The 26139-nt window shown below is 42.3% G+C and overlaps 1 protein-coding gene across 1 annotated transcript; it reads right to left on the minus strand.

Annotated features, from left to right (window-relative positions):
* Positions 1-732: 732 nt before the first annotated feature.
* Positions 733-24564, minus strand: LOC134641795 (von Willebrand factor A domain-containing protein 5A-like). The gene is made up of 22 exons (XM_063494372.1): positions 24389-24564; positions 23745-23792; positions 23419-23621; positions 23107-23329; positions 21805-21971; positions 21607-21721; positions 21292-21467; positions 21111-21199; positions 20808-20952; positions 20393-20472; positions 20203-20317; positions 19934-20092; positions 19731-19834; positions 19392-19600; positions 19238-19306; positions 18199-18237; positions 17890-17952; positions 3139-3171; positions 2835-2885; positions 1466-1629; positions 1169-1292; positions 733-1052 (listed from the first exon to the last, which is right to left on the minus strand). The coding sequence occupies exons 2-22, from the start codon at positions 23782-23784 to the stop codon at positions 973-975; spliced, it is 2448 nt and encodes an 815-aa protein (XP_063350442.1). The 5' UTR covers positions 23785-23792; positions 24389-24564; the 3' UTR covers positions 733-972.
* Between the last annotated feature and the right edge of the window lie 1575 nt (positions 24565-26139).

Raw genomic sequence — 26139 nt, forward strand, 5'->3', positions numbered from 1 at the left:
AAATAATAGCTGATGAGTTTCATCTCCATATTCTACCAGTTGGTGGTGGTAATTCATCATCATTTGAATGTACTAATAACAGAATTGCAGCAACTGAACATACAATTATTCACCACACATTTATTTAACTCAGCTTTTTAACTAAGCATTACTCCATTACCAATTGAACTAAATTGTATATTCCAACTGAGTAAACTTATATTTTGATTTTTTTAAAGAAATATAAAAGTTATTTTTCTATGAAATGTGTCTAACCGCTTTTCCCCACTCGGCGACGCACCCGCCAGGGATCAAACTCTGGTGATTGGCGATTCTGTTCTGAGACGTGAAGTTAGAGACACCAGCAACCATGGTCAGTTGTCTTCCAGGGGCCAGAGCAGGCGACACTGAGGGAAATTTAAAACTGCTGGCTAAGGGTAAACGTAAATTCAGTTAAATTATAATTCACATCGGCAGTAATGATACCCGGTTACGTCAATTGGAGGTCACCAAAATGAATAGTGAACCGGTGTGGAACTTTGCCAAAACAATGTTGGAGTCTGTAGTTTTCTTTGGTCCCCTCTCCAATCAGACCAGGAGTGACATGTTTAGCCGCATGTTCTCCTTTCTCCTTCCATTATCCCCCCAAAATCCCATCCCCTTAAAAACTGTGTCAGCTCCCAAACAGACAAAAACAAACTAAAAACCAGCAAAACTCATTTTTGACTCATTAAAAGAACTGAAGGGTTTTGAACTCATGTGTGATTTTATTTGTTTATATTTGATGCTTTCAAGCACACAGCAACATTAAAGTTAGAATACAAAAGCAATAATCTCTGGTCCTCCTACAAAGCTGACTTTGGGCACATGCAGCATAAAATAAGGCACATTAGATAATAAAGTTGGACGATGCAAAGATTAATGTGGATGAAGTATGAAGTAAATCTGCTTCTGTGTAATAATCGTAAAGAAGTTGTTGGTTTAATAAAAACCTCAGACGCCAAGGGCAGTTTTTTGCACACTGCAACCCAACAATATATTTCCGGCTTCCACACACTCTGTCACAGATGGTGCTGGAAAAAAAAGGAACACACAAAACAAAATAACCAATTAGCATCTTAATAACTGACCGACTAGAGCAACTCAGTATAACCATCACAAACTGAATGCTTATTTTTGTGTTTGCTACCTTTTTGTGCACTGAGCCATGATACAGCCTTTGCAGCCAGAAGCTCCCACTCGTCCTTTGCATCCATCTTGAAACCATGAAGCCAGATCAGAGCCAGAATGGTGGCCCACACTTCACTGCTGGCCTAGTGTATAGAATCAGCAGTCATGTAGTTAAATATTAAATTAAGTGAGACAGCAAGCAGATGTTCGTTAACATGAGTGTGTAATTTTGAAAATTCACTTTTGAAACCATTTTAATGAATACGTTACAAACACCCACTATTACTGTGTCTTATTATTCTTTTTAATAATCCACCTTTTCAGGCTTTGACTTTTCCACCTCCTCGTTGGTCTTTCCCAGTGCAGCAGCCAGAGCTGGATCAAGCAGCCAGCAGCCAGACGCCTTCTGGAGGGAGACTAACTGCAGCAAAGGGTCTCTGGGTGGCTTCTTAGCAGGCTTAAATTCTTCATCCGGCAGTGCTAAAGGGGAAATTTTAAAATCAAAGTACAATCATTAAGTTTTTTTATGCTGATCACTCTCCTGCTATTTAGTTAATAAAATTATCTTAATTGGGGGAATTAACAGAGCAATATTTAATATAATGAGCTTAGTTATTAAGAAAATAGTTCTAATGATTTGGTTAGTATCCATGTGTTGCAATATATTTGTCATATTTAGGGTTGTTATTATTTCTGATCGTGGCAATTAAAAGAGTAACAGTTAACAATAGAGCAGCTTTTATAACCAGATATATTTCATAATTTTATGGCTATTTGATGATGATTTCTTTACTCGAAGCTGCCATGTGATGCCAAATGTTATTCCTGTAAGTTGACACTGTACTACTAAATTATTTAGATTGCATTCCTAGAAGATTCATCCAGATCAAATTTAAAATCCTGCTCCTCTCATACAAGGTGTTGAATAATCGAGCTCCACCTTATCTTAAAGACTTTATAGTATCGTATCAGCCGCTCTCTGACTGAGCTGTACTTGTGTTTAACTCCTGTGGAACCAGCTCCCAGTTTGGATTTGGGTGACAGACACCCTCTGTACTTTTAAGACTATGTTTAAAACTTCCCTTCTTGATAAAGCATATAGTTAGGGCTGGATCAGGTGACCCTGAATCCTTCCTTAGTTATGCTGCAATATGTCTAGGCTGCTGGGAGATTCCCATGATGCATTGAGTGTTGCTTCTTCAGTTACCTTTTTCACTTCCTATGTGTTTATACACCTCTCTGCATTGAATTATTCCTCCTCTCTGGCTCTCTCCCACAGCATATCTCGGTCCTGTCTTCCTACCCTCATCCCAACCTGTCGCATCTCTCCCTGAGCCTGGTTCTGCTGGAGATTTCTTCCTGTTAAACAGGAGTTTTCCTTCCCACGGTCACCAAAGTACCTGCTCATAGGGGGTCATATGATTGTTGCAGTATTCTCATTTTTTTGTTTTACTGCATACAAAAGGTATTTTTAAAAAAGTGCACTGAAGTGGTTTGAATCATATGTATCTAATAGTCTCTAATTTGCCCTTATAACTAATGATTTTCTTCACACACACACACACACACACACACACACACACACACACACACACACGCACACACACGTACGTCAGATGTTGCATCCTAGTGGGGACTTATCTTAGAGATAATGCAATCTAAAGCAAAGAAGTCAAAACAGATACCTCTGCTTCTGCACATGAAACTTGTAAGGTATGCCATATCATCCATAGAATCTGCATTTTCAAAGGAAATTTAACAGTGAGCACACACACTTGAAGTCGCAATCAAAATTAAAACAGTTTTTCTTCATTGCACACTAAATGTAGTAGCATGCTTAACATTTAATTAAAATAAAATGTAAACCTTTCTTTTTTAAAAATGTTAAAGTTAAAATTAATAGTAGAAAAATCCAAATTACACTTGGAAAAGAATCAGTACATATTCATAAAGTGTGTCCATTTAAAGCCAAGAAGTCAAAACAAATACCTTCAGAGTAATCCGTTGCAGAGTTGTACTGTTCTGTCCCAAGTAAAAGGTTCAAAATGGTTAATAATAATTTAGTGATAAAAAAATGTCATATTTTATCTGTGGTAATTTATGTTAAAAAAAAGAGAGACATTTAGTTAAAAATATTTTCTATACAGTCAGCATTAGTTTTTCTGTATCTTATTTTGAAGGAGTAATCTGTGTTCGCAGTGCATTGTGGGAGGCAGAAGCCGCAGTCAGTTGGGAAGAAAAATGTACAGAAAACCTGCCTATCCATGTTTAAACTTCACCTCCTGTGTCCTGAATCTTTATATACACCATCGAAAGCAATGGCTGTAAGTATATTGAATGTTCTGGTTTGTTTTTATTTTCTGGTTTATTTTTAGTTTCACTCTACCCTTTCTTCGAGCTATTCAAGCCACAATTGTAAAGGATTGTAAGCTGTCAAGAAGACCGTAATAAAGGAGCAAGACGCTCAGTTTCCTGGTCCATGAAAATTGAGTTTGGATTGCTGTTGACCAGCGTTAACATACACAGTGTATCCAACACGTAGTGATAACAGTACAGTGAAAAGACAGGTCAGCAGTTGGTGGAAGATAAGTTTATGCCACAGCAATGGATGCTCACGGGGAGAAGGCAGAAGAATGGGCTAACTCAGGAGACAAAGCATGGCTGACTTTGCTAGGTTCCTTGTACGCAGAGAGTTAATCACAACTGGGCTCTTTAAGTTTGATGACACCCCTGAAAATTTTAGAGCATGGCAGCCTTCATTCTTAAATGCAACTGAAGGCATTGATCTTACATACAGCCAGCAGTTAGATCTCCTAGTCAAGTGGCTCGGTAAAGTCCTCAGAGCATGTTGAAAGAATCAGGGCTGTTTATACCACTAACCCCAAAGCTGCCTTCCAGTTATCATGGGAAAGGTTGGAGGAGTGTTATGCTACACCAGAAGTAGTAGAAAACGCCTTGTTTAAAAAACTGGACAGTTTTCCTCATCTTACAAACAGAGACAATGTAAAACTTTGGGAACTAGGGGATTTGCTCCTAGAGCTCCAGGTTGCTAAAGACGAAGCCTACCTCCCAGGCCTCGCTTACCTTGACACACTACGCGGGGTTAAGCCCACAGTGGAAAAGCTGCCTCCAAGCTTACAAGATAAATGGCTCCACACGGGTTCAAAATACAAACAAAAATACAATGTGACGTTCCCTCCATTCTCATATTTTGTAAAGTTTGTCCAAGAGGAGGCAAAAGCGAGAAATGATCCAAGTTTTGTGTCATGCAGCAGCCAACCTCTCAACAAAGGTGAGAGACCACCATTCAAACAAACTAGCTACAAAACACCTCTAACGGTAAACAGAACAGAGGTTGATACAACTGCTTCTGCTACTATCAGAGAGGATGATCTAACATGTTATTGTCCAGTCCAGAAGAAAACGCATCCTCTAGCCAAATGTAGAGCTCTCCGGAGAAAACCACTACAAGAAAGACAAAACATACTCAAAGAACACAAATGGTGTTTTTGCTGTTGTTCTCCCATGCACACAATAAAGGACTGTGACTTGAAGGTCAAGTGTGAGGAGTGCAAAGTGAAAAACATTGCTCTGCCATGCACCCTGATATGGGTCAAAAACCCCAGCTGGAAAACGCACCTGAACCAGAGCCTCAGCCTCAAGACAAGACTCCACCCAAGGTAACATCACGGTGCACTGAGATCTGCGGTGAAGGCTGTCCTCCGCGTTCTCCCTCCAAGGTATGTCTAGTTCGAGTTTTCCCTAAAGTTCAATCAGAACGGTCTGTTAAGATGTACGCCATTCTTGATCAGAGCAATTCAGGCACGCCCTGAATTCTTTCAGCTATTAGGAATCAAGAGTAGCCCTCTGACATACCATATGAGAACGTCTAACTCAATTGCTCGGTAGGAAAGCTGTGGGGTTCCAAATTGAGCCTGTAGGTGAAGGCCCACGTCTAGATGTCCCTCCTCTCATTGAATGTGATGAGATAGTATTTAACAGAGAAGAAATACCTACACCTGAAGTTGCTTTTGCCCACGCCCACTTGAAACACCTGGCTCCTCTGATACCTAACCACGGCCCAGGTGCCCAGATTGCAGTTTTACTGGGCAGAGACATCATACAAGTCCACAAGGCACAACAACAAGTCAACGGACCCACAACGCTCCCTTTGCTCAGTGCCTAGACCTAGGCTGGGTAATCGTGGGGGAAGTATGCCTCAATGCTCACAGGCCAAAGGTCAGCGCCTATAAAACTCATGTGCTCTCCAACGGACATCCATCTCTCCTTGTCCAGCATCAAGATCAAAGAAAAACCATGCTATGGCAGGGAGCACAAGAGTAGCTTCTTAAAACGCAGCTTGAAACCCAATGCAGCAGAAGAAAAGCTTGGGAGTAGGGCTGGGCGATATGACCCAAAATTCATATCTCGATATTTTTTAGCTGGATGGCGATATACGATATATATCTCGATATTTTTTTTTAAAGCCATAAGGTAAGAACAAAAAGAGAGTTCTTAGTCAAAGCTGTGTCCCAGATGTCACACAGGCACTTTTATTAACATACAGCATAGATGTACATGAAGAAATTACTCAAAAATAAATTATCAGCATTTATTAAATAATAATGCTCCATAAATAAAAGAAAACAATGTTGTTTTTGTGCATAACAAAAAGCTCACAATTGTGCAGTCAAAATGTAAACTAAAAGACGCTGAGGATAATAACAAAGACAGACAGATTTCACAGCTGCTCTAATCCCAAGTTCTACTGCGTGGCTGACAGCCTTGAGTTTGAAATCCTCTTTGTAACCATGTCTCTTAACAGGTGCCATTTATGGTCCTTATACACACACAATACGGTAATATTACGTTGAAGCACAGTACGTATCACTCCGCGAGGCTCCACTACAGTAGCCGTAATGCTCCGACAATCCATCAAGCGGTGCAGCTCCATAGCTTCCCAAAGTCGTACTAAAACATTTTTTGACAGATTGCTGAGCGCCGTGTACCACATAAAAACGGTTCGCAGTCAGTAAGCACAACCAGAATTCATACATAAGGCGCACTGTCGATTTTTGAGAAAATGAAAGGATTTTAGGCCATGCAGCCCCTGCATGTCGTTAGCGCGGTTAGCTCGTTAGCGCGGTTAGCTCTTAACACGTTGACCCCGTCCAGCCCCACGCACGGGGTGATCCGCGGTAACTCGTTAACGGAGATTTGCCGTGTTCATCTTGTCGTTGCCTGCAGGTGAAGCTATGGGGGAGGGGGAGTTGTGTTCAGTGAAGCAGAGGCGAGGCCGAGTAACGTTGCGTAGAGACAAAAGTGGACGAAAGAGAGGCAAACTTGCGGCTCCACAAGTATAATTATAACGTAATATATACTATATCGATATAAACAATATTGTCACATTTTATATCTCGTATGAAAATATATCGATATTTTTAAAAAACTCGATATATCGCCCAGCCCTACTTGGGAGGAAAGTTTTTGAGCGCACAGAGTATGATAACCAGCATGCCCTGTCCTTTGAGGATGAGACCTTGGAAAAGGAAGTCCACCAGGATGAAAATAATAACTGGATTGCCCCTCTACCGTTCAAGTCCCCTCGCTTGCCACTTCCAAATTACAGAGACCAAGACTCAACTCACTGAGACGCAACTTAACCAAAAACCCTCAAATGAAAGAACAGTTCTCAGAATTTATGGACAAGCTGTTTAAAAACAACCATGCTGAGATCGCTCCACCCATCGATGACAACACTGAGTGCTGGTACCTGCCTATTTTTGGCGTATATCATCCCCAGAAGCCCAGTGAGATACGCGTGGTCTTTAACTCTAGTGCCGAGCAGTCTGGTGTGTCACTCAATTCAGTGCTGTTAACGGGCCCTGATCTCAATAACACCCTCCTTGGTGTCCTGAATCTGTTTAAGAAAGAGCGCATTGCAACCACTGATGACATCCAGCAAATGTTTTATGGGTTCCTAGTTAGACCAGACCACAGATATTATTTGAGGTTCCTGTGGCACAACACAATGACTTGTCAAAGGAGGTGCAGGAATACCACATGCGGGTCCGTGTTTTTTGGTAATAGCCCGTCACCAGCGGTAGCCATCAATTGCCTTCGAAGAGCCATCCAGGAAGGCGAGGCAAAGTTTGGAGCAGACACAAGACACTTTGTCGAGAGACACTTCTATGTCGATTACGGGCTGATTTCAGTTCCCACGGAGTCTGCAGCCATCGATCTGCTCAAGCGCACATGTGCATCCTTGGCTGAAGCCAGAAGATTTGGCCTCCGGCATCAAAGACTTGAGTCTCAGCGACAATACCTTACCGGCTCAGAGAAGTCTAGGAATGTGCTGGGACATTAACACCGACTCATTTACCTTCAAGGTAGCAGTCAATGACAAACCCGACATCCTGCTGCGGGGTTCTCTCAGTGATTAATAGTATCTTCGACCCCTTGGGACTACCATCGCCAGTGACAATCAAAGGCAGACTATTGTTACGCAAAATGTCAAAAGGAGTCCAAGATTGACCAGCGTTAACATACACAGTGTATCCAACACGTAGTGATAACAGTACATGTACTGTAAACCTGCTTTTTCAAAGGAAATACAACAGTGAGTATACACACTCATAATTCTACTCCCAATGAAAATACAATTAAACATTTTTCTTTCATTGCACACTAAATTCAGTAGAAGCTTAATTGATGTGGGATCTCATTTTACTTGTCTGACTGGAATTTTTCCTTTATCTAAATTGTTCATGTGTAGCATGAACAAATCATCTGACATTATATAACCCAGACTAAATCGGTCTGTGTCAGCAACCCCAATACTAACTACCAGAAGACAAAACCCACTCCAGACTGAAGAAGTCACTTTATGAGTGACAAAACATTTCTCCTTCTGAAAAACCCTTCATCCAGTGAACTTTACTTTCAAGCTCCCAGACCTCTGGTAGAGGACACAACCTTGAAGGACAGACTGCCTGCAGGGGCAAGAGGTGAATTTTTGGTATATTTTGTGTGTGTGTACCTGTGTGCACTTTTACTGAGTTTCAAATGGTAAAAAACCTTGTACTCACTGCTGTAGGCTTTGAGAGAGCAGAAATCTCCCTTAATTATGTTGTAATAGGTCTAGGCTGCTGGGGGATTCCCATGATGAAGTGTAGGGCTGGACCATATCATACCGTTCATGGTAATACTGGTATAATGTTAGGCAATGATAAAAAAATGAAACATTGCAATAGAATATGGGTAAAACGCCCATGTGCCATGTTTTCATACGCACATGGCGGAAAAAGCATGGCGGCAACGGAGAATGAGAAGGGCGAAAGCGGATCGTTGAATGAAACAGATGAACCAGAATTGGTTTGTAAAAATGGTGCAACCTCAGTGATTTGGAACTGGCTTGGCTTTCCTCTGTCAGATACACACCAAAGCACAATTTTTGGTAGAGCATGCAAGTGGGCCGTCGTTATTATCATGTTTTTCGGAAAATAAGTCGGTCGTAAAAGCCTTTCATTTTCTGAAAATCGACAGTGCCCCTTATAATCCGGTGTGCCTTATGTATGAATTCTGGTTGTGCTTACTGACCTTGAACCGATTTTATGTGGTACACGGTGCTCAAAAATCTGTCAAAAAATGTTTTAGTACGACTTTGCTAAGCTACAAAGCTGCACAGCGTGATGGATTGTCGGAGCATTACGGCTACCGTAAGGAGCCTCGTGGAGTGATACGTACTGTGCTTCAACATAATATTACCGTATTGTGTGTGTATAACCTCTTTTTAAGTTTTGAGAATATTATACATGGTTATGCTCAGGATGTGTCTGCCCATTTCCACTGGAAATGCCTTTTGCTTAAACTGTCAGCAAGGAATTTGCATTTGCACTGTTAAATTTTTTTTATAGTTTTAACGAAAACAAAAAACAGCTGCTTGTTTAAGTGAAAATACATTGATGGGGTTTTTCTTTGCACTTATAAAGTTGTGGAGTTGTAAAGTATTTTGTCTCGCGTCAATTATTTCGTCAGTTATATCGTTATCACAAATTTTCAAATATATATCGTGATAAATATTTTTGGCCATATTGCCCTGCCCTAATGGAGTGTTGCTTCTTCCGTCACTTTTTTAACTCACTATGTGTTTATACACCTCTCTGCATGTAATTATTCTTCATCTCTGGCTCTCTTCCATAGCGTGTCTTTGTCCTGTCTTCTTACCCTCATCCCAACCTGTCGCATCTCTCCCTGAGCTTGGTTCTGCTGGAGATTTCTTCCTGTTAAAAGGGAGTTTTTCCTTCCCACGGTCACCAAAGCACTAGCTCATATGGGGGTCATATGATTGTCGGAGTTCTCTCATTTTTTTGTATAATTGTATATAAAAGGTATTTTTAAAAAAGTACACTGAAGTGGTTTGACTCATATGTACCTTATAGTCTCTAATTTGTCCTTATAACTAATGATTCTTCTTCACACACACACAACACACACACGTCAGGTGTTGCTATCCTAGTGGGGACTTATCTTAGACATAATGCTTTCCCTAACTGCTTACCAAAAATGAATGCCTAACACACACACACACACACACACACACACACACACACACACACAAATTAGTCACTGAATTTTACCAGGTTCTGTACTAGGACCAATACTTCTTACGTTATACCTGTTTAGGTATGGCGTTATTTTTGTGCCACTATTCTGAGCGCACGTAAAAGAATTTGCAGGTGCAAGTGTCGCATTTTGAGGAGAAATTTATTTTGGGCGAAGAAAAGCTAAATTTGAGTGAACAAAATTCATTGCTGCGTGCAAAAAATGTATTTCAGTGTTTGCTATTATCCATACACACACACACACACACACAATAGCAGCCCCTCTCGCTCAGTTTTTGCATTTGCGCTCGCTCGCAATGTGTTGCTTGTGCTCTCAACATTTCTGCCCATTTGCGCTCAACTCTTTCTGCACACCGTTATATTTGTGTCACAAAACCAGCCAATCACAGACTTGGATGCAAAAAAATCTGATTGGCTGTTTTGGTCTCCAATCAGCTCGAAATGACGAAATGCAATATCCCAGAATCCATTTCGTCCAAAACTCAAACGAGGCAGTAGCGGAGGAACACAGAGTGGCGGAGTTTGAAATATTACTCTTTCTGGGTCACAAAATAAACTTTTAAGATATTTTCATGCGAGAATGGTGCTGTGTAAAACTTCAAATGTCTGCTCGATTTATCAAGACATCACAAATTTGCAAAAGTGCTCTAACGTTTTCGGAGATGCCTGTTACCCACCAGCTGACCGCATAGCTGGACTGTCCATCGGGCATACTGGGCATTTGCCCAGTGAGCCAATAATGATTTTTCATTTTTATGTTTGTTTGTTTGTTTTTGTAACAGTATAAACAATGAAAGGTGGTGGATTAGCCAATTGGTCATGATCAACTCTGGGCTGGACCAATTACAATACATCCGTATTGAGGGGAAAAGGAACGCGATTCGTCCCGTACTTCAGCTAGAATGAAAAAGACACAAAGCTGGAGTTATTCTGTCTTTACGCTGTCAGCTGCTTCTTCTTCTCTCATTCTCTCCCCTCCCTCTCCTGTTGCTACTTCAATCACGAAACTGATCAATGATCAGCTGATCGTCTCTCGTTTGTTTATCGCCCACTTTGCGCCAAAAAGAGGAAACCAGCGGATGTTGCGCTAAACAACAGCAGCACGTTTAAGCTTGATCAGCTGTTGTTAGAATTTATTTAATATTACTTTCTAGCATCAGCTGATGTTTGCTGGAGCCACAGCTCTGAAAGCTGCTGCTCATGGTATCGGTTTGGATATGTGGTGAGATGGAAACATGAAGATGATACAAATCATACAGATATATAAAACAAGACAGTGTACATCACTGTCACAACAGCGTTTGTTTTAGTTCAAAGGCTTTATGGTTTTTCCTATAACACCTGGTGATGTAGTCGGCCGATTTTTTGTCAGTTCAGCCTTATATATTATGTTTATTTATTTATTTATTTTTTTTTTATTTTTTTTTTTAAACCTGTCCCGTTTGGTTCTTTTGCCATCAGAATTATTGTCTAAAGGCGAAGAAAGATGCCCAACGGATTTACTTTACCAAATGGACCATCCCAGCCTTGCCGTAATGGTCCATTTGATTTACCTTTTATTGTTTATTTTATTTTTATTTATTTATTTTTTTTACTTGCTAGATACGGGACAGGGGAAAAGAAAAGGGAGAAAGAAAGAGGGGGGAAAAAACAAAACAAACAAAACAAAAAAAAAAAAACAGCGGAGAAGAGGGACGGGGATAAAGGGCAAAAAACAAAAACCAACAAAATAAGCAGACAAAAAATACATATATCGATCACCTGGATCACCTGTTGAGAAAGAAAAAAGAAAACAAGCAGAAGAAAACGAGAGTAATAGAATAAACAACATCACAATGATATATGGGAATATAACACTAAATACTTAATATTAAACATTATTGTGCAGCACGTAAGATCGACAGCGCACAGTGTGCTTTGAGGTAGGAGCCAAAAAGGGTGTAGTTTGTGTGTGATCACCTGTGTGTACACCTGTGAGCATGAGCGCGCTTGTATTTAAAAGGTTCCTTAATGTAATGATCTGCTAGAGGGTGTGGGGGGCCACAGTCCCATCCTCCAGGGCATGAAGCAGGTATGGAGGAGATCAAAACTCCAGACATCCAGAGGCCCCCAGAACACAAGAGACCAAGGAAGACCAACAGAGGGGCAGCCGCGCCACTATCCCAGAAAGAGCTGAGGAGAGTCCCAGATGAGGGGTCACTCAGCAGCCGTGGAGCAGAAGCCAGGGGGGGTTGCAGTGACGTGCCCGTGAGCTCCGCCGGCAGCCAGCTGTGCCTGAGTGACCGAGCCCCAGGCCGAGAGGCCGAGGGCACTCCACCCCCGAAGTGGCCCGAGCGAGCCCCAGGTTCCAGGCCCCGATAAGCAGCCACCAAGGAGTGAGCCGGTGTGTACCCGGACGCCCACCCCCGGACACAAAGAACCACCAACGCACCGATGTCTGAGGGCGTCTGCCACCGGCAGGGGAAGTGGTGGGGGGAGATAGGCCTCCAAACCTTGGAGGGCCTGAGATGTCCCCAGAGAGGTGGCGTCTGATACCCAACCTGACATATAGACACAGACATACAGGCACACTCAAATACAAACATCCATTCCCACCCTCATGCTCTCATAGGCAATTACTCCACACTCAACCAACGTGGAGACAGACATAAAGAGACGCTGTACACACAATCACACTCCCCAAGCGTACTCTAAGAACCGGGTCTAGGTACCCTTGCCCCTGGAGGGGGAAACTGCACCCAGACCCAGGTGGTGTTACCCTTTTCCCTGCGGTGGGGAGAAGCAGACTGCCCCGACTCCGCAGCAGCAGGGAGGCCCCACACACCAGACCCCAGTCGGACGGCCAACTCCTCCTCCTAGCCCCCCCGCTCCAGCAGGCCGCAGAGACCGGGGGTGTGAGAAGACTCCAAACCTTCCTCTACCCGCTCATATGTAGTGTTGATGTATATGTGTTCTAAGGTGCATTTAAAACCCAGGAGGGCATGGAGCTACCTGCCAGAGAGCAGCAGGTAAGCGCATAGCCCCTCCTGATAGCCCTCAATGTCTACATGTATTTAAAATTGAGAGGTGGGCAACGACGCCAGGGGTGAGGTGTACACCCTGATGGTAATTTGGAGTCCGTGTTGTGAGCCCACCCCCAAGATCCTATATGTATGTGTTATGAGAGTGTGAGTAATGTGAATGTCTAAGTTGTGAGATAAAATTGAGGCAGAGGCAGCCAGAAGGGGACAGAGGGGGGGATGCCTCCTCTGCACCCTGGTGACACACCCCTACCCCAAGGCCCTGCATGTGTGGGTGATTGTGGTGGAGCGGGAAGAGGGAGGCAGCTGGAGATGGGGAGGGAAGAAAGGGAGGGGCAAGTGACCCCTCCCTGGGGCCAGCTCCCCCGCTGACCTCAGTAGGCACCCCCATACTCTGCAACCCGCCAGGGAAAGGGGGCCCAGGCCCATCCGGACCAGGGCCCAGTGCAGCAGCGCCGCCCGGCCCCACAGAGCCCGGGACAGCCCACCCGACCCCACTACAGAGAAAACTGCACCCACCCCATCATCCACTCATCTTCCAGACTACACAAGACAATAGACGCCCAGGCTGAGATCTTCCTCCACCTCTCCTATATCTCCCCCTCCTGCAGAGAGAATTCCTGAGGAGAGGAAAGCTCCTGCAAGATGTGACAACCTCCCCCACCAGTTGAAGAGTCCCCCAGGTGGCTCGATGCACTGGCGGCGCCCTGCGCCAGGGCTGGGCCCCCATACACCCACCCGCCCACAACCCCGGCAACACACCAACCAGGGCCCGAGCCCCCGAGGCCCAGCAAGGGACCCAGTCCAGAGACGGAGCGCCCCCAGAACCTCACGCCCGTCCCGGATCCACCCAGGGGCAGCCAGGCCACCAGGTCAGTAACCCACGTCCGTCAGCACAGACCCTCCCCTAGCCCCGCTGCACGCAGCCACGAGGAAACCGTCACCTAGGAGCCGACAGAGCCCCTAATTGGCCATGACCGCTACCCCGGGTTGAGCCCCCCAAGGAAGATGCTCCTGGGGAACCCCCCGACGCCCTAAGCCTGTCCCTACCCCCACACCAATCACAACAGTGAAGGTGGGACCAAACTATGACCCCCCACCCCCACTAGGTGATGGAGCTGATCAAAGGAGCCCAGAGCAATTGATCTGATGTGGTGGCAGAGGCTGTATCAAGACTAATGTAATCTAATAGATAATTTCTATATTGGTTAGAATTAAGATTATTTTTATTTTTCCAGTTCATGAGGACTGTTTTCTTGGCTATGCATAGGGCACTGAAAACCATGTGGGCTATATTCTTTTCTGAAGTGACATTATCTAAGCTGCCCAACAAACACACTAAAGGAGAAGTTGGAATGTTACATTTCAGACACTTCGATAAGTCTTCACATATCTCACGCCAAAACTTCTGAACTGGTGGACAGAACCAAAGAGCGTGGATATAATTGTCCGGTGAATTGGTTTGGCAGTGTGAGCAGTTGTTGGTAGACGTAAAGCCCATCTTGAACATCCGATGACCTGTATAGTGCACTCTATGTAGTATTTTGTATTGAATTAATTGAAGACTGGGATTTCTAATTAGATGAAAGGTTTTTAAGCAAATCTGAGACCAGAAGTTTTGGTCTAAGTTAACTGATAAATCCGCTTCCCATTTTGCAATAGGAAGTGATATTGATTCATCTATTTTAGAAAGCATTCTGTATATTTTGGATAGTAATTTGGGGGTTTTAAGAGTAAGAAATTGAACCACACTTGGTGGTGTTTGTAGTTCAACTTGACCCGGTTTAAATTTCTTTTTTACTATGGATTTAATTTGCTGATATTCTAAAAATCTTTTCTTGTTGATCCCATATTGTGTAACTAGTCTGTCAAATGAAATAAATTCTGTTCCTTCTAGTATATGTTCTAAATATTTGATTCCTTTACCACTCCAATCTGAAAAGTTTATCATATTATTGTTTTGTAATATGTCAGGGTTGTTCCAGATAGGTGTACGTTTGCATGGGATTAATGAAGACTCTGTCAACTTCAGAAACTCCCACCATGCTGTCAGAGAGGAGCTAATGTTGACACTTTTGAAGCATTCATGTCGTTGAATGTTTGAGCTGATAAATGGTAGATCTGAAATCTCTAGATTATTGCAAAGTGCTTGTTCTACATCTAGCCAAGGTTCATCTAAGAGGGTATGTTTTAGCCATCCTGAGATAAATTGGAGCCTGTTGGCTAAGAAGTAGTGCTGAAAGTTAGGTAGTTCTAATCCTCCTTTATCCTTGGTCTTTTGTAGTGTTTTTAAGCTTATACGTGGGGGCTTATTTTTCCAAAGGAATTTGGACATATATGAATCTAGAGATCTGAACCAATCTTGTGGCGGTTTAGTTGGGATCATTGAGAATAAATAATTTATTTTTGGTAAGACCATCATTTTTATAGCGGCAACCCTTCCCATGAGTGATATGGGTAGACATTTCCACCTAGCCAGATCGCCTTCTACTTTCTTTAAAAGTGGGATATAGTTTAATTTAGTTAGATCTGCAAGCTTGGGAGAAACATTAATACCTAAATATTTTATATTTCCCGATTGCAGTGGAGTAGAAGAGGAATTATGGAAGGAGCAATTAATCGGAAGGACTGTAGATTTTGACCAGTTAATTGAGTAATCTGATATTCTTGCAAAAGAGTCTATCAATTCAATCACCCCAGAGATATTGGTTTGTGAATTTTGGAGAAAGAGTAGCACATCATCCGCATAAAGGCTGATTTTATGTTCCACGTTCTTGCATTTTATGCCCTTAATTACTGAATTCTGTCTAATTGCTGCTGCTAGTGGTTCAATAAAAATTGCAAACAGTGAAGGGGAGAGTGGGCATCCCTGCCTGGTGCCCCTCAGGAGACAGAAGCTGGAGGATGTCTGGTCATTTGTTCTGACACAAGCTGTTGGGGAATTATATAATATTTTTAACCAGTTGATGAAAGAAGATCCAAAACCAAATTTGTGTAAAGTTGCAAATAGAAATTTCCAGTTAACTCTGTCAAACGCTTTTTCTGCATCTAAAGAAAATATTGTAGTTTCAAGGTTTTTATTGTATGAGTAGTCTATCAAATTAAGTAATCTACGTGTATTTGTTGATGAGTGCCTACCTTTTATGAAACCAGTTTGGTCAGGATGAATTAAGAGGGGGGTTATTTTCTCTAGTCTCTTCGAGAGAGCTTTGCAGATTATTTTAAGGTCTACATTTATAAGGGATATTGGACGATAGCTTGAGGGATATACAGGGTCTTTGCCTGGTTTTAGCAGGAGATTAATGTTTGCAGAATTCATATTTGATGGGAGTCTGCCATTTTCTTTGATTTCCAACAGCGTTCTGTAAAAAATTGGGGCTAAAATCGTCCAGAATTCTTTGTAGAAACTTTTAAGATATTTTCATGCGAGAATTGTGCTGTGTAAAACTTCAAATGTCTGCTCAATTTATCAAGACATCACAAATTTGCAAAAGTGCTCTAACGTTTTCGGAGATGCCTGTTACCCACCAGCTGACCGCATAGCTGGACTGTCCATCGGGCATACCGGGCATTTGCCCAGTGAGCCAATAATGATTTTTCATTTTTATGTTTGTTTGTTTGTTTTTGTAACAGTATAAACAATGAAAGGTGGTGGATTAGCCAATTGGTCATGATCAACTCTGGGCTGGACCAATTACAATACATCCGTATTGAGGGGAAAAGGAACGCGATTCGTCCCGTACTTCAGCTAGAATGAAAAAGACACAAAGCTGGAGTTATTCTGTCTTTACGCTGTCAGCTGCTTCTTCTTCTCTCATTCTCTCCCCTCCCTCTCCTGTTGCTACTTCAATCACGAAACTGATCAATGATCAGCTGATCGTCTCTCGTTTGTTTATCGCCCACTTTGCGCCAAAAAGAGGAAACCAGCGGATGTTGCGCTAAACAACAGCAGCACGTTTAAGCTTGATCAGCTGTTGTTAGAATTTATTTAATATTACTTTCTAGCATCAGCTGATGTTTGCTGGAGCCACAGCTCTAAAAGCTGCTGCTCATGGTATCGGTTTGGATATGTGGTGAGATGGAAACATGAAGATGATACAAATCATACAGATATATAAAACAAGACAGTGTACATCACTGTCACAACAGCGTTTGTTTTAGTTCAAAGGCTTTATGGTTTTTCCTATAACACCTGGTGATGTAGTCGGCCGATTTTTTGTCAGTTCAGCCTTATATATTATGTTTAACCCGAGTGATCACCCGGTCAGCTGGTGGGTAACAGGCATCTCCGAAAACGTTAGAGCACTTTTGCAAATATGTGATGTCTTGATAAATCGAGCAGACATTTGAAGTTTTACACATTCTCGCATGAAAATATCTTAAAAGTTTATTTTGTGACCCAGAAAGAGTAATATTTCAAACTCCGCCACTCTGTGTTCCTCCGCTACTGCCTCGTTTGAGTTTTGGACGAAATGGATTCTGGGATATTGCATTTCGTCATTTCGAGCTGATTGGAGACCAAAACAGCCAATCAGATTTTTTTGCATCCAAGTCTGTGATTGGCTGGTCTTGTGGCACAAATATAACGGTGTGCAGAAAGAGTTGAGCGCACACGGGCAGAAATGTTGAGAGCACAAGCAACACATTGCGAGCAAGCGCAAATGCAAAAACTGAGCGAGAGGGGCTGCTATTGTGTGTGTGTGTATGGATAACAGCAAACACTGAATACATTTTTTGCACGCAGCAATGAATTTTGTTCACTCAAATTTAGCTTTTCTTCGCCCAAAATAAATTTCTCCTCAAAATGCGACACTTGCACCTGCAAATTTTTTTTTAACGTGAGCTCAATTTTTTTTTACGTGCGCTCAGAATAGTGGCACAAAAATAACGCCATATTTAGGCAGTATTATTAGAAAACACTGCATACATTTGCATTGCTTTGCAGAGGACTCTCAACTTTATATACCCATGAAGCCAAATGACACAAAACTAATTAAACTACAGGAATGTCTTAAAGATATTAAGGTCTACATGACTTTCAATGTTGAACTACAGCTAAAAGTGTCTATCTAAAGCAAAGAAGTCAAAACAGATACCTCTGTAACTGTGCATGTCTTCTGCGCATTCTAGAGGGCATCCATAATCCACCTCACAATCTGCTTTTTCAAAGGAAATTCCACAGTGAGCACACACACTTGAAGTTGCAATCAAAATTAAAACATTTTTCATTCATTGTACACTAAATGTGGTAGCATGCTGAACATTTAATTAAAACAAAATGTAAACCTTTCTTTATTAAAATTTTTAAGTTAAAATTAATAGTAGAAAAATCCAAATTACACTTGGAAAAGAATCAGTACATATTCAAGTGTGTCCATTTAAAGCAAAGAAGTCAAAACAAATACCTTCAAAGTCATCCATTGCACATTTGTACTGTAAACCTGCTTTTTCAAAGGAAATACAACAGTGAGCACACACACTTATAATTCTACTCCCAATGAAAACACAATTAAGCATTTTTCTTTCATTGCACACAAAATTCAGTAGAAGCTTAATTGATGTGGGATCTCATTTTACTGGTCTGACTGGAATTTGTCCACTATCTAAATTGTTCATGTGTAGTATGAGCAAATCATCCGACATTATATAACCCAGACTAAATTGGTCTGTGTCAGCAACCCCAATACTAACTACCAGAAGACAGTCACTTGGATGAGTGACGAAACATTTCTCCTACTGAAAATGCTTAATCCAGTGAACTTTACTTTCAAGCTCCCAGGCCTCTGGTAGAGGACGTAAGCTTGAGATACAGACTGCCTGCAGGGGCAAGAGGTGAATTTTTGGTATATTTTGTGTGTGGGTGTGTGTACTTTTTCTAAATTTGTAATGGTAACAAACCTTGTACTCACTGCTGTAGGCTTCGAGAGAGCAGAAACCTCTTTTAGGTATGCTGCAATAGGTCTAGGCTGCTGGGAGATTCCCATGATGCATTGAGTGATGCTTCTTCAGTCACCTTTTTCACTCACTATGTGTTTATACACCTCTCTGCATTGAATTACTCATCTCTGGCTCTCTTCCGTAGCATGTCTTTGTCTTGTCTTCTTACCCTCATCCCAACCCCTCGCAGCAGATGGCCGCCCCTCCCTGAGCTTGGTTCTGCTGGAGATTTCTTCCTGTCAAAAGGGAGTTTTTCCTTCCCACAGTCACCAAATCACTTGCTCATAGGGGGTCATATGATTGTTGAGGTTCTCTCATTTTTTTGTATTACTGTCTACAAAAGGTATTTTTTAAAAAGTGCACTGAAGTGGTTTGAGTCATATGTATCTAAAAGTCTCTAATTTGTCCTTATAACTAATGATTCTTCTTCACACACACTCACACACAAATCTGTGTGTGTAGAGGTACTCGTACTGTGTTTGCAATGGTAACAAACCTTGTACTCACCGGGCGAAAAAGAGGAACTATAGGCTACCAGAGAGCAAGGGGTAGCAGCACATCTCATTAGACCGGCCACTGATAAGATAAGATAAAATAAGATAAGATAAGAATGCCCCAAGAACAATATGAAGTAGATAGGATTGCTAATTATTCTTGTTACTTGGAATATTTCGGTGCAGAAGAGGTCCTTGAATCTCCTTGTTGTTGTCTTTATTGACAACAATGAAAGCAGTGAAAGAACTGCTCACTCCCGATTGGACACTCAGCTGCACCACCTTCTTTTTTACTTCTTCTTTTTCCTGATTGTTTTCTGCTTCCATCTCTAGCAAGGAAATAAGAGTCCGAGCAGCTAACCTGTGGACTATTAAGCTACAGACAAGAGAAAATATTGGTATGGTGACATGGTCACAATTACCATGTTTTAGATCATACAGACATAGAAATTCAACTGTTGTAAAGTAAATATGTAATTGTTCCAGTAGATTAACAGATCATTTACCCAGAGTTCTCTGCAGGGCTGAGACTGAAGTGCAGCTGGTTCTCAGAGGGATGACCTGCCAGGCTGTATTTCACCGTTACACAGCCCTCTGCTGCCTCTGAGCTCTGACACAGAATTACAGTGCTAAACTAATTTCATTTTATTTCAAAACATGACAAGCATAAACACAGACATCATTCACTGTGAGAAGATGCTGGTCCTACCTGTCCAGTGAGCTGGGCATAAATCAGTGACCTTTGACCCTGGAAAAGGGTTGTGATTGGTGGAGAGAGGACAGTGACAGTTGATCCCTTTGGTAAATCCCATGTAACAGAAACATCTTCCACTGCTGGTTGCAGAGCAAAACGCAGCGACTGCATCACCTGATGAGTACAAAAACTGAAATCATATCTTTTATCCAAATAAAAACAAACAAAAAAAAACACTAATATTTTTTTTTTTTAACTGTAATTGTTATGTCTCATTGTCATACTTTTGGTTGCATCCTGTCAGTCCCTGTGATGAACTGAGCATGACCTCCTCCTTCCTTGGCCATCCCATTGATGAGAGCAGAGCTGGCCCCTTCCCCAATCCCAAAAGAGAAACACCTGCAATACAACAGCTGTTTTTAAGACACATAGGTTTGGTACGCAGCACATGTCATCCTCTTTTTCTTGTTTTACCTGTGGGAACCTGAATTCTTCTTCACCAGATTGATCACTTCTTTGGTGTTCCCCACCTCTCCATCAGTAAAGACAAACAACTAGAGAGGAGAGTTTACACACAGTTTTTCCTCTACACAAGCAGAAACACAACTCTCTGACAGGTATACAAGTATGCTGTCAGTAAAGCATTTTAACAAGTAAAAAAAAAAAGAAAGAAAGAAAAGAAGAAGCTTTAAGCAAGAGTGAGATGAACAGTAGGAGCCACTCAACAGATCAACTCCTGTATAATTAGCAGTTTATATGAGACTGGCTTGGTTCATGGTCAACTTACAAGTTGGAGTACTGAATGAGAAAAAAGAAGGACTAAAGAATGACATCATTAAAGTTTGTGTGTGTGTGTGTGTGTGTGTGTGTGTGTGTGTGTCTGAGTTACCTGTTTAGGCTGAGTGGGAATGCAGGGCTGACTGTAAATATGTTTGAGGGGCTCCAGGATCTCTGTTCCTCCAAGATCAGCCTCCATCTGCTCAACTTTCTTCAGAGCCTCCTCCATGGTCTTCTCACCATACTCTACACTCTTACTGCCATGAGAAACACACAAGTGAGATCAAACATAACCTGGAATTTTGCAGAATCATCCAAAGGCAACATGTTGTCTAACAGCAGGGAAGATATCTTATTACACAGTAATATCACTGTAAAAAAGTTATATCACGGAGATCATATGAATACAACTCACGGGAAGATGTGTTCATAACTAGACCCAAAACTGTAAATGTTGAAATAGCAGCCCATTGGTAAGCTCTTCAACAGGAGCAGTAGAGTATCCTTCAGGAAAGAGGGAAAAGATGGTGAGGCCACTGTGTGAGAGGAACAATTTGAGGAAATATCTTGTAACTCTAACACCACATCATAAATACCCTGGCACTGCTGATCCGAGTTTCCTGCTGCTCACTGTTATTCGTAGGACAGTCCATACTTCCAGATCGATCGATTAAGAACACAAACTCTCCACATGAAGTCACTGAAGACATCACAGACTGGGGGAACTCAGGGTACAGACTCACCATCACCACTGGATCACCCATCAGAGAGCCTGAAACACATGAAAAAGACAGAAAAATATCAAATTTTACATTTTCTAATATATTCCAACACAATTAACTTCCAGGTTGAAGAACGGGGATAAAGGATTTCTATTTGCAAACTAATGACTTCACATATTTTTCACTCACCCGGCTCAGCAGAGGCCTGTCCTGCCTCCACCACAGCAGTGGGCTGGTGGGCGTCTTTGTAATAAATCAGCAGTTCAACATCTCTGTCAAACTTGTGTCCTGCAGCCAGCTTGACCTGCACACCACAAACACATTCATATTTAGTCCTCAGTAATAAGTAACAACCACACACAGCAGACACATCAGCACTCTACCTACCGTGGCCTGGGTTTGATCAGTGTTGAGGTACTGCAGAGGGTCCAGGGAACAGTTGGACTCTACTTTAGAGACTGGACGAGGAGAGGACACTCGGGCAGAAAAAGACAGACTGTAGGGCACCAGAGAGGCTGGAACAGACATTACCTGGACACCTGCACCTTCACTACCTGTACACAACATCAGGTTCGAAATGCTGTAATTATTGAAGCCTTATACACTCAAATCATTTAGGCTGTAAAGAGTCTCTGGTCCACATGATGGAAAATAAGCATTTTGCTCAGGAAAAACAAAACAATTTTACAGCTGTTTTAATTCAAAAAGTGACAGAAATGTTTTTTCTTATAAATATACCCTTGACTTTTATGACCTACGGATGGTACAATGAAGCATATCGGTATATGAGGAAAACCTAACATCATTTTTGCCTAAAAAAATGAGGGAAACTCCATATAAAAATTTCTACTTAATTAAAACCATTTAATGATATAAAATCATGATGAGAGGGAGAGTCTGTGTTTGCACACTGCATCAACCTACTTCACAAAAAGTTTATAATCTGACAAACGCAGTCCTGTGAAAAACTAAACACACCAGTCCCACCATATAGGAGGTAAGTAAGCTTAGTAAGCCCAAATCCTCACCCTTTCTACATGACATTTTTATGAATGTGTTTGTGCTGATATGTTGGGGTTGTTTTTGTCCAAGTGTGGTGCTATGCATTATGGTCAAATATCTCCAGTTTTGGGTTTGTTTGTCAGAAGGGCATCGTTCTAGAAGTCTTGCGATTGGTTCAGGTGCAAATTCCTTTTTGAGAAAAAAGGTTTTCTCCTGCAACCCCTACAAAAGAAGCCACACTTGTTCAGTTTTATTCTAATCCCTTTAACATTTCGTATGCTAACTGAGGCCTGTAGAGTCTGAGATACAGCTTTTGGGCTTTTTCCAATTTCTCTGAGGGTGCACAACTTAAGTTTTTCACTGGACTGAAACCTGCCTTTTCACAGCTTTTTATATTTGGCAATCACAATGTGATGAGAAGTGAATCCTTTTTCTTGCAGAAAATCAAGTTGAAACTTGACCTAATTATCTTCCAGATTTTTCTCACTGTCTGTGTTTTCCTGTATGTGGCAACAGTTGCATATCTGGTTCTGTGTTCACACCTTACAGCAACTGGCAAAGTTGGAAGATGTATTTTTTTTTTTAGATTTTGTGTTCTGTCAGTGGTGTGAAGGTTGGAAGGTGGTTCAACAGTTTCACTGATATAGTTGAAACATTTCTGGTCCAAGTATTCTGAAGTTGTCCTACCCTGAGGTTGGTATCGAGGGTTCAGCACAGCAGGCAGACAGAACCTCAGACCATCATCAGCCTGCACAGCCAGCTCAGTGACGTACTCCAACCTGATGGAGGCGCTCTCTCCTGGAGGCAGACTGCCCACACTCAGAGAGAATATATCTGGACTCTCATCACTCTCCTCCAATAGGAAGGCCTGCTGACCGGAGCTCAGAGCATCATCATACTCCTCACGAGCCTGAAGCACAGGTGACACATGTCAGTGACATTCACTGTGTTTATTGTGAATCTCACTTATAATCAGGTTATATTTACTGTCCAGCTCACCTTCTGTTTCTCCTTCAGCTCAGCTACAATCTGTGTCTGTCCAATCTGAGCACTGAAATGACAGACAGCAGCATCTCCAGGCAGAGGGAAGACAAAAACAGCCTCTAATGGTTTGTCCTCCTTGTTCTCATAGTTCAGAGTGGAGACCACTGTAGCCACATGGTCCCTCACCTCCAGCTCCACCTCAATGCTCTTCAGAGGAACTGATAGAAAAATAATATTAGAATAAATACATGAACCATACATCAGGGTATTATTATGTGCCATTACAACAACAAAAATCTAAATTTGAAGATGTTTTTAATTAACTTCTTCTCCATCAGTACCTGGTTCCTTCTGAAGAGTTAGCAGACCACAGCAATCCATTATCTTACCTGTAAAACAAGAACACTTAATACTGAAACTATACATTTTACACTTTACAAATACGGAACATTCAAAACATATAGCCCCAGTCAGAGATAACGGGTATGTCGACCGTGGGAATAAACGTTCTCCGTTAACTACTTTCCTTTTTAGGCTCTGTGCCTAAAAAAACATTTAGTAAATAAAAGAACCACTGTAAACATGGCGCTTCTGGTCGATTTTTAACCGAAACTCGGAACACAAATTGCTCCTGACCGATTTATGTTTTGAGTACAAGTTACTTTGGTGATGTAAGCAGCTAAAAAGGGAGTCACTGTCGGGAACAGCTCGCTGACGCATTAATCAGGGTTTTTTGTACAGGCCTCGGGTTTTGTTGCAGTCTTGTTAATTATTATAACCAGCCAAGCGTCCCTCTGACCGTGACTTTCACTTTCACATTAAAACATGCCGTCTGTTGTATAACGCTGTGGACTTTCTCTACTGCATGACAGTATACACACATAAACAGTTAGTGCGGAACGTCTGTGTGACAGCACCCACGTGACAGCGATAAGCTTTCAGGTTTTCCTGTCAGTCGAGCTGCTTAAATAACGGACAGACTTACCTCAAAGAAGGAACTGATGTTTCCGGTACAGTTTTACTGCAGCCCCCCTCCTCTAAATATGTGAAGAATGGAGTTAAACCACGTAATGTTTTCGCTAACAACACTGACCTAACTGAAACAAGACTGCCACCGGGTATGCTCGATTTTCTTATACCAGAGCACCCAGTGGCTGTTTTAGATATGCGCAACATGGGCGGTTGCCCAGAGTGGCATCGTGGTGGGCGCGGCATCATGGCATCGGCAAAAAAAAAAAAGTTGCTCGCACACATGCTGCCCCGACATCATGCCAGCGCATTTTGTCGATTACGTGGGCACCTATCGGTTTTCTATTTATTGCCGATTTGCGGGGAGTGAAGGCGCCCTCCGTTTGAGGTGCGCCTGCTGCTTGCCACACAGGGAGGAGGGGGCGGGGCAGCGGGGGATTCTCCGGCTGACTGGAGCGGCATCTAATAACCAGCTCCCAAAATAAAACAAAATAAAAACAACCCAACAAACTAGGGCTGTCAACGGACGCAGAATGACTCAAAATCCCTGAAATGTCTCTGGCAACGCATTTCGGGCAGTTTGTCCAAAGTTTGTCCATTCTGCGCTCCAGATGAGTTGATTGCGTTAAAAAAATAATTAATCGTGATGACGGGGTTAGCCTGTTAACGTTGACAGCCCTATAACAAACACAAAAACTGAAGACATCATGATATAGACTTGTAATTTGCACCGATGTGTTTTCTAAATTCTATCACACACGTATACTCGAAAAGTGAGCGCGAGAGCCCTCGGTGCGCATGCTTGCTGCTGCTTCTGTGCTGAAGTCTCACACACAACCTGTGGAAAGGGGAGGGGGCGGGCTGCTTTCAAATAGTGCACATTTCATTCATAATATTGTCAATCCAAGCCCATTATGTATTAATTATTTTCCTGGGTTGTGTGAAAGAAAACAAACTATAGAAGGTGTAGGTCTATTAGTCTGGTAGTCTATGTTGTGGGTTTCGGTGTTGATACTGGAGTGCAAAATTACTGATGGAAGATGGACAAGAAAAGGTCAAAGCCATCAGGTCCTCAGTTTAGAAAAAAGGCAGAGGGAGTGTACACCCAGGGCACCAAACAGGCTAGGACCGCCCCTGAGAGCTTTATGTTACAGTTTCTGTCAATCTGTAACCATCATCACAGTTTTCATTCCCTTTTCTGGGAGGCAGTGGGGAGGTAGAGCGTACAGCCCGATCCGGCGTGGAGGTGTGCGAAGCCAGATCGGGCGCCCCCCTTCCGGCTCTCCTCTCTGCTCTCTCCTATCTTGTCCCTTTTGTCTTACTTCTCTCTATCGCCTTTTCTATCCCTTTGAAGAAGTTAGGCTCAATAAATGCTAAAGAGGTAAGTATTATTTCTCAGTTGCAGTGAATAGATAGAAAATAAACTGTAGGAAACTAAACAGAAGAAAGAAGGAGAGAAATAACAATTTAGCATAAACCAGTGACACACTCCAGGGCCTGATCAACCCTGGCAGGGCCTCCTTGGATGAGGGTGTCTAGTGATAATGGCCGAAACACCTGATGAATCCAAGGTCCACTACTGATGATGTGTCCCAAATTTAAAATGATAATCTAGATCGATCTCTAATCCCTAAACCTAACCAAGGAAGGAAAATGGCAGATTAGCCTGGGTAAAAGACCGAAAGTTGAGGCACACAATGATGTGTGCTGCTGGCAAAGTTTATGGGCTGCCTTTTCTCATAACAGCCGTCACTCAAGAGTCTCTCC

The sequence above is a fragment of the Pelmatolapia mariae genome, linkage group LG14 (genome assembly GCF_036321145.2).
Source record: "Pelmatolapia mariae isolate MD_Pm_ZW linkage group LG14, Pm_UMD_F_2, whole genome shotgun sequence".
NCBI lineage: Eukaryota > Metazoa > Chordata > Actinopteri > Cichliformes > Cichlidae > Pelmatolapia > Pelmatolapia mariae.

Bases quoted from the DNA above. Each gene is read 5' to 3' on its own strand.
- LOC134641795 (XM_063494372.1), bottom strand. From the start codon at position 23,784: ATGGATTGCTGTGGTCTGCTAACTCTTCAGAAGGAACCAG. The intron at 21,200-21,291 runs GTATTTATGATG...TCTTTCCTGAAG, and splicing joins CTCGGATCAGCAGTGCCAGG to GATACTCTACTGCTCCTGTT. The intron at 1,053-1,168 runs GTAGCAAACACA...TTTTTTTTCCAG, and splicing joins ATGGCTCAGTGCACAAAAAG to CACCATCTGTGACAGAGTGT.